The sequence below is a fragment of the Necator americanus genome, chromosome IV, assembly GCF_031761385.1.
Source record: "Necator americanus strain Aroian chromosome IV, whole genome shotgun sequence".
NCBI lineage: Eukaryota > Metazoa > Nematoda > Chromadorea > Rhabditida > Ancylostomatidae > Necator > Necator americanus.
The window spans coordinates 21,902,792-21,912,086 of record NC_087374.1 but is presented as its reverse complement, the minus strand read 5'-3'; the positions used below and the strand labels follow the sequence as shown (position 1 = coordinate 21,912,086).

General features: G+C 39.3%; 1 protein-coding gene across 2 annotated transcripts; it reads right to left on the bottom strand.

Moving 5' to 3' along the window:
* Nucleotides 1–942: 942 nt before the first annotated feature.
* Nucleotides 943–5,299, bottom strand: RB195_002302 (uncharacterized protein; the record flags this gene model as incomplete). 2 transcript variants are annotated; one of them, XM_064199489.1, is made up of 16 exons in its annotated part: nucleotides 943–1,083; nucleotides 1,202–1,333; nucleotides 1,433–1,516; nucleotides 1,905–2,015; nucleotides 2,074–2,125; nucleotides 2,205–2,283; nucleotides 2,378–2,385; nucleotides 2,447–2,490; nucleotides 3,002–3,155; nucleotides 3,294–3,396; nucleotides 4,031–4,184; nucleotides 4,270–4,353; nucleotides 4,532–4,681; nucleotides 4,747–4,825; nucleotides 5,041–5,101; nucleotides 5,173–5,299. In XM_064199489.1, 16 exons carry the CDS (start codon nucleotides 5,297–5,299, stop codon nucleotides 943–945), a joined length of 1,563 nt encoding a protein of 520 aa, XP_064055370.1. The 2 variants fall into 2 exon arrangements, with proteins under 2 accessions (XP_064055370.1, XP_013304219.2); XM_013448765.2 differs by lacking the exons at nucleotides 2,447–2,490; nucleotides 5,041–5,101; nucleotides 5,173–5,299 and adding an exon at nucleotides 2,711–2,843 and having other exon boundaries at nucleotides 2,378–2,436; nucleotides 2,995–3,155; nucleotides 4,747–4,782.
* Between the last annotated feature and the right edge of the window lie 3,996 nt (nucleotides 5,300–9,295).

Below are 9,295 nucleotides of genomic sequence, written 5' to 3'. Positions count from 1 at the left end.
ACAAAATGGGCTGCGACGGCTCCCGCGTCGTCGGATTGGTGCGCCGGCACCAGGTAAGTACAAAATGGGGTGGGATGGCTTCTGCGGCGTCGAAATGATGCGCAATAACTTCGTGTGCATGTCGCAAAAGATAAATGGTCGCAGCCATTTCATAGCCGTTGCCACTGGGCGTTTATTTTCTTCTTCGTTCGCCTCAAGTTGGTAGCATGCCGTTCTCAGAAAGTGGAAACCCTCATGCAAACGGGTGCTTAAATAGTAGCAAGATGTTTATGTGATCTGACGTGGAACGTTATCTTTATCAGTAAGATGATGTCTTTCGCGTCATTTTATGCCAAAACATCCTTCTTTGATTACTGTTTGGTTAAAACAGGAGGAAAACTCACATTTCGAGTAATATTGTTCTGTCTATAATATATTGATAAGGAGTGTTTGAAGCTGAAGTTCGAATGTTCTCCAAATGTAGAACTGAAGCGTTGAGAAAGAAGACTATGAAATCTTTCGCTTTTAGTTATAATATAAAAAAGGAAGAAAGATTGTTGGACATACACAAGTCCAATTTCGTAGAAAACAGCACTAATATTAATTTTCGTTGATTAGTGAAGGCGAGCGAAGCAAACACCACAGAAAGTCTGAGGCAAACACCACAGAAAGTCTGAAGTCCGGCTTTAGCCGAACGTTCAGACTGGTTGTAAGATCAATCAGTAAGAACTGATCATATTCTTTTCATTCTTTCTCTTACGGCCATGAATATTCACAAACGAAGCTGTGAACTAAACGACGTAACTCTCTTAACAAACACATACAAAACAGCAACCAAATTCAACAACGAAGGAGAAAACTAATGCAAGGAGTATATAAATACAGATATTCCAGAAAACAGAACGACGAAATTTCGAAACGGAAGGAACAGTTACTACATCTGTGCAAGATTCAACAAAAGCTTCAATCCTGCACAGTAATCGTCGCTAGCAATGCTTTTCTCAGCACTGGATAAAGTTTCATCGCTTTTTCGGTTGCGAAGGTGATTAATTCCTCGACTTCTGGGGTTGTAAGGTGTCCTCCACGTAAGTCACAGCAAACTATCTGTGATTTAAAAAACTGCAACATGGAAAACATAGAGTTGATGTAAGGCAACAATAAAAACCAACTTACAACCTAGCAACCATATATTAAGCAAGACAAAGAAAAGCCCAAGGCACACCTGATTCTGATTTGGCATCAAAGCTAAAGTGCATTCGGAACAGCCATCGGTGACTTGCCGACTTCGCGGATCAACAATATACTCCCCAGAGGGAAGTCGAGATACATGGGCAGTGACTACCACATCCAACATCTGTTAATGCCGTAAACGTGTTTTCAAAATTCTGGTTCAGACGACCGATTTCATTCTCTCCGATTTTCACTATTATGAAGTTAAACGAAATGGTCTCACTAGAACTTCAGCGTCCGCAAGAGCGAGCGTTGCCGCAATGATAGCACACTGCAGAAGACCACCGTCATCGTTTAAAATCGTCACCTATAACATTTACATTCATAAGGGATACGGAAATGTGAACACCTCAGCAATCATTCAAGAACTGTAAATATCGAATGGATAGTATTCTTCAATGATGCCAGATTTTGCAATAGTAATGGGCGCTTTTTCAAATTTTGCTTCTTTTACTCTCGCCCATCAGAAAAATCCAAAGACATCTCATGCTACAGGAAATAGTTGAACTTAGTTAGTTAGTCTCCCCTCAGAAGACAATCTTTAAAAGAACCTAATAAGATTATGTGGCACACGAGAATCTATGTACCAGAGAGTCACAAAATAAATGCAGCTGACACCGTCGAGGATCGTTAGAAGATCAAATAAAAAGCTGAACTAAACTGAATCGAAGAGCTAGCAACGTGAAAGACGTGACCTCGATTTCAAAACTGCACTGACTGTATCTGTGCGACATGACACATGTTTTGACCACTGATAGCACTTGTGAACCAATTCGGGCCTCGTTGGACGCTCCTTTGACTTTCAACTGGAAAATGAATACAAAACAATGAACATTCAAGAAAGAAGTGAGCAAATTCACAAACCGACAATGATGCTGCAGATGGATCACCGTTTGGATCGTCGTTTGGACCATAGCTTGAAAGTGTATAAATATTTCGCTGCATGTATTTTGTATTGGATTACAAGAATTCGTAATTCGTAAAAACGCGCTTACACTCGCGCCAAAACTTTTGTCTCCCCAAATTCTGCATATGCAGATCCAGGTGGTCCATCGAAAATCCGACATTTAAAACCTGGAATATTGTGCTGTGAGGGGTAGAATCGACAGAGTGAAAAAAAAATAAGTCAAACTAATACTCTCAATGAAATAAGTGTTGGTGTACTCACATACTGGTCTAAATGAGTTCCCTCCATTGTTGTCTTCCTCTTCAGGAGTAGCTTCTCGCCTAAGCTCACTCAGAGGGATCGAAAAATCCGTTTTTACGAACGGCATCTGCTTGCTGATGTTTGATGTTAATATTTAGGGGATTAAGTGAAAGTAAAAGAATGGTATTTGCTGCTAAAAGAAATGCGTAAAACGCAGCCAAAGCATGACGTGAGAAACATAAGATGAGAAAGGAGTACCACCCTATTTATTGCTGAGCATTTGCAAACACTACCATGAAAACAAGTACAGCAAAAATCGTAACTCAAATTTACAAACATACGATTCATTCTTACCGACTTTTCACTGAATGGAATTTAGCAGGGAAATCAGCGGAATTAGCAGGATAATTCTCCACTCCGGAAAGGAGGTGAAGATCATACGTATCAGTAAATAACGGCATATGTGCGACCACATATTTATCCAAAGCTATACATCACATATACCACTATCATATTGAAATCCTACTGAGGACCCCATTAAAATGCAACTAGAAGTGTACTCAATCAAACAGTGACTAGACTCTTAAGTTATGAGAGTAATTACGTAGCCTTATAAATTCTAGGTCCAAAAATCTTACTGCCCACTCGAACACTTGTGCTTCCTTGTGCAATTGCTGTTTCAAAATCATCAGACATGCCCATAGACAACTGCACTTCTTCGGGTGATCTTGAAGCTCTTTTAGCCCAGGCCTCCCTGACCTGATATAAACGGTCAAAGTCTGGATTGGGAACGATGTGGCTAAAATAACTATTTGAAGTTGAACCTGTAGCAAGCGATTAGCTTTATACGCCATCCAACTGTTTCGTTATTTCATTTAAAAAGTGATTTTCATACAAAATTGCAAGTGAGCGATGAACTCGAAAGGAAGAAGTGTACCTGTTGTCAAATGATCCTATTGTCATAAATCCATTGAAATGGAGATTCGGACAATTATTTGTGATATACAATGCCAAATCGGGAGCATTATCCAAAGACAGACCTGAGAACAGTTTAGAGTAGCGGACACCGATAGAAGAAGAATAAGAAAGGAAAATATTGCAGAATATGAGATCAAATCATCACTGAAAAAAGCGTTATCGGCATTGTCACTATATGTTCACTGTCGCTATTAGAGTAGTAGTAATAATAATAATACTATTATTATTTAATAATAATAATAATAGTACTATTATTATTATTATTATTATTATTATTATTATTATTATTATTATTATTATTACTCGATGTTGTTACCTTTTACGTGTGGTCCACCGATGCACCACAACGACTTCCGCGTAAAGAGTTCTTTGAGGCATACTATAGGCCAAAAGTATCCAAGTACTTGTTTAGGCAGCTTCTCTCCCCCGCGCAGTCAAGCTTCTCTATTATTACTATTATTATTACTGAATAAAAAATGTGGCAGAAAAAAGGAACGTGGAGTCTGCTGATTTCAAAAACATCTTCAAGATATTCTACGAAATTAAGTTGGTTTGCCGTGAACAGTTACATAGTATGAAAATCAATCCCGAAACATCCTAAATTAGTAGAACGCGTAGTGAACATATACAAAAAGGCTGCAAACACGCATAAACTAAAGATCAATTCAAATATAGGACAGTGATCGAACAAGCAACCTCCTTTTTCATCTTCTTGGCTCGTGTTCACCTGAACGAAAACGTCCAAGACACTTTGCCTCTTTTCCATTTCCTTATTGAACATGTCGCAGTGTTTCTGGCTTTCGATGGTTTCAACGCAGAATAAAGATGGAGACGCGCATATTTTACCGATCTGAATTCCAAATGAACAAAGTCAATAAGTCAATAGATAGAAAACAACTGGATCTGATGTAATGTAGTTGATCTACTTAAAATACCTTGTTTGACTGGACTTTTCCGATGTAGTGCCATTTAATTTCAGGACAAATGTCTTTCAGAGCCAGTGACTTCTCTTCCAGCTCCTGAAATGCAGATAGAAAAGATGTATACGTTCAGTGGTCAAACATATCCTGTTAGAGAACTCACTAATCATAATAACTAATTCTTAGAAGATTTACGGATATTGCAGTGAACCCAAGCATGAATACGCATATTTGCGATACTAGGCAAGAAAGATAAGATGAATAAGTAATGAGATACCTGCACATAATTCTCTCCAAAATGGCGCTGACCAACATCATAACAAGCAGTGATAAGATCGATGGGTTTCGTTTTTGAGACAGCAACCAAACTGCACCGTTTTGAAAGCTGTGATTTAGCACATGCATCACGAATTAGGTCCAATACAACCTAAAAACGTTCAGGCATTTGAAAACTAATCGTGGAAGGTGGAAAGTGGTGAAAACAACAATCACTTTAATGTTATCTTGTACCACCACGCTCGAGGCCATTCCACGGACTGGAACGTTGGATGGATGGTCTCGCTGACGGACCCTAGACCAAATCTACTCAAGGACATCACAGGATAGTAAGCTCTTTTACTATGGCTGTAATCCCTACAATTTATCCTATTCACCCAAATATTCAAAAAACGAAAGAAATGAAGAAGAAATTGCAATCTGTCAAAGTAGCGATAGAGCGCGTCATTCTGCGCATTCGTTTAACTAATTCCTGCTTCTTTTCTGCATAACAGAAACTGCTACTGGGACTTTTCAATAATGCACGTGTACTTTGTTCGGAGCCGCCAATGTATCCATTGTTTCATCAACCCTAAAAATGTTTTGTCATCACAAAAGAGAAAACCCTAAAGTTGGTGGATTACGCCCATTCCTGGTCGGTACCTGTTTCGTGTTTTACTAGGAGCCACGAAGACCAACCATTTTTAGATTTGCTGCCTTTGGCAGTGTTGTTAGAGAACAAAACAGTCCACCATTTCAGAATCCTCTCATATATTTCCTGTTGTTCCATTCGGACCAATTTATTCGATGAATTGACTACACAACGTTCTGCGTTCAGGGATTTTCCGGTGCAAGGTAGTGCCGGGATTGGCGCAAATCGTTATCTGCGGCTTGACCCCAGCCTATAGTAGGAATCACCAATGTCGGTCATTCTTTTCGTATTTTATGCGAACCTAGAATTAAACTCGCAAATGGAATTCTAATTCATCGCAAGAGCGCGGAATTTTGTTCATTTCTCCAAAATATCATAGTTATGGAACTTGGTTGTGGTACAGAACAGATTTTGATCTTTTTCTCTTCTCTTCGTTTCTAACATGCCGAGGAGGAAAATAGTATGATCAATTTACTCTCATAATACAACCTACCATACAGCTACGTTGGTTTGACTCTTGTGTTTCTACATCTGACTGAGGTGTTTATACATCTAGATGGTTTTCGATTGACTTGAGCGATGAATGAGGCCGTAGCGTGACATTTAAAATATCGCAACTTGTCCTCGATGCAGTGCTGGCATATCGTACGCGGTGCGGTGTGGCATCATATATTGCTTTCGATACGACCTTGAGGTATTCTCTGAGGTCTTTTCCAACGACAGTGGGCTGGGTCGACCTTTTTCTTTGTAGTCTCCCGCAGTCCTCTCTCATTATCTACGAAAATGTTATTGTGACGGTGTCATCATTAAATACTTATCCGCCCCCTCACTTCTGGATTTGTCATACATCACCTCCTTTCTTGGGTAGACTTCCTATGTACATTAACGTGTGAATATATGAATTTAAGCGATATTGCTTCGATCTTTGCTTAAAGCTATTGAATGGACGAATATGATTTGTTTAGAATACACGACCGCGATTGTTTATATGGCTATCTTGTTGATATGGATTTACTCAGCTCGCATTCTCTCATTGTTTGCCCAGTTCACACTTCTGCTGAACGAGTGTCATATTCGCGTACTCCTCTTACTCTTTTCCTGAGTTTCACCACTTTTTCTCCTGTATTGAGCCGACCTTTTGTTTTGGTTGAAGTTTTTTCTTGTTGGATTTCGTACTTTTAATTCAGTTTATTTATTATCAGCTTGTAGTAAAACCGTGGAAGTCATATTAAGATGAGCAATTTCGCATCTTTTTCTTCAAATGCAAATGGAGTTCTTCTTAGCAGTCAGTATCAATTAGCCAGCTTATTTATGTTCTAATATACCTAGTTCAAACCTGCGTCGATACTTCATGCATCAGCATACAGTTTTCATTCTGAATGTGTGGGTTTATTTATTTATTAGATCATTAAATTCAACTAAAATTTTCTAATATGTGCAAGGCCTGCATTTGGGTGCACGGAATATTGCTAACATTTGCCTTCTGGCAAGGCACATTCGTCATTTCAGTATTTGCAGATATTTAAGCAGGTTCGAGGACTATACGTTTTTGAATTTTAGTGGTGGTCCGCAATTCTATTCAGATGATTGGTAAAGCAGCTTACCTCTTCAAGATAGTTAGCAAAAACGAAAAAAGTTAACAAGGTAAACAAGAGTTAGGATACGTTCAGTTCTGTGCAGAACGTAGCGTAAACCCATAGAATCGAATGTGGACGGAGATAACGTTAAGAAAAGACTTCGTAACTTTCTGCCTTGATTCCCAAATTCTTCCAGTTTGATTATGGGCGTGGCTACTTGACAAAACCGATTCATCTTGCTTTCTTCTCGAATGTTCCCGATAAAGGCTTATTTTCTGGGGAACATCGTTGCGCTTGTTTACGGTAACTTTGTAGTAGTAATCTCGACTATGGAGTTCCTCTTTTGTTCATTTCTCTCTTCGTTTTCCACCGCTCCTGGTGCCTCTCAGTGCCGATCGATTTTCGCCTATACGTTCCGTCTATTGTCATCGGCGAGTATCGTGTGCGGAAGCACTGTTGTCGTCATTCCACGAACGTATATGTCAATTTCATTGGTGCACAAAGTTTTTTTCTGCTTTTTGTCGTGATACATGCTCGAGTTCAGCAGAAAATATGCATTTCTGCGAACACGTGAGTATAGGCGGGTGTGGTGTAGGGTGCAATCCAGTGTTTTTCGTTTGCTTCTCTTTAGTGCTTGACTTGAGTCATGCTGGATCTATTGTGTTACGAACGAGGTGTTTGGCATTCGATTATTGTGTAAAGGATTTTGGCCAGTGAAAGTTCGTCGTCTTGGCAACTTTTAGTTGTGGAAACATCTTTCACTGCTCTCCTCGTTCCAGTTCTTTCCCATTCTTCATCAACATCACTGATTGGTTAACATTCTAGCTTCCTGTGATGCACAACTAACTAGAACTGTTCCCCTCATGGGAACACACAAATATCTAAGAAGCTTTTATGACTTGAATGTTGCTACTATGTGAATGAAACGTTCCAGATTGTACTAACCATCTGAGTTCGTTTTCGAGGAAGACACTAACCCAGTGTGAAGAATTTATTACTGGAACAACCACTCCAGATGTTCAGACATCCAGATGCTCAGAACGTGCGACTTTTTCTTGAAATTGTTCCGAATGAAGTGGATCCAAAAGGGCACCTAGAAGCTTCAGTAACACTACTTCACATAGCTAATTGTTGTTGAACTCCTTCATTTATGTTCCTTAAGATTTGTTGACCTCAATAATGGTGATGTTCCAACTGTAAGCGGGCGTTTTTTAATGGGACTATTTGTGAGGTTAATCGAATACTCCACCTGAAATCCGTACCACCTCAGATTCGTGGAATGATGCCTTTAGAGCGTTTTTTTTGTATACTTATAAAATCAATGAACATCGTCGTGTAAATGCAACGAAGCAGTTTCTCTTTCTAAGAAATAATGAAAAGGATCTTTTAAATCTCGTCTGCACCTTGTGTGTTCCCAACGCTTGTTTATTGCTATTTTTTGCTTGCATCTTTTAGAAGATCGTTGTTCTTCAAAGCTATCAGTGTTAAACACTGACAATAATGCGCATTCCCACGGTTGAGGTCGCGGTGCACCAACCATCTGATAAATGAAAGTAAGATTGGAGATAACCAAGCCATAAGAATGATAAATGTGTTTTTTTTTATCCATTCACTTGTGTTACTTGTCCTATCCCCGATATTGTAGCACGATTTAACGGTTTTTAGATGGCTTTAATACTTATAATTTGTAGGATTAATTATAAAAGGTGAAAATCCCGTCCACTTGCAGAAAAACTGCGTTTTAAGACGTGACACACCAGTGAGGCACAGTCATCAGTGATCTAGGGAGAAAAGAGTCGCAGTTTCATATGGCTCCATTAGCAGCGGATTTGGCAGAGCAGTGACATCACTTACTTAACCTCTTTTGTAGTCCCCGCAGTTTTCCTCGTTTTGGAATTCACGACGTAAAGCGTGAAATCTGCGAATAACCAAAGAGGAAGCAGGGAATTGGAGGACTTGGTTTGCAGAATTCAACGTGTTGTGGTACGGAAGAACGGAATAACCATGATTTGTGCAGTTTTAGAGGAACGCAAATCTTTGGCTTGATCAACATACCAGAGAATCAAAAAAGAAAGTGTGATTGAGGAATTGGAAAGCGTGGTTATGCACCGAAATGAAACGACAACTAGTGTGAGCTTGATAAAATGCTTGAGTCACAAAAATCGTTCGTTGTTCGCTGCGGTTAAGCTTGCTCTTAGCTTACATCGATGTTGCATTTTATCAAAATTGCTATCAATATTCAAAGTAATGAATAGTGATACGTCGGCAGCTCTATTTTGTAATCATGGTTCTGTATGACAAACTGACTAATTTTTATGCTCCAGTATCGGTTTTCAGCGAACCATGGAATCATTTCTAATACCAGTGGTTATGTGGTTATAAATCTCTCCATTTCCGAATCAACGGCGGAAAGAATTCTTGCTTCTATAATTGGATTTCTAAACGACCACTTGACTAGTTTTCCAATTTGCGAGCACCCTTACTACAAAGAGGGATTTACTACCAATGGCTCTGTGATAGTTGTCACAACCCGATTTGATGTTGAAGCAATGTTCTC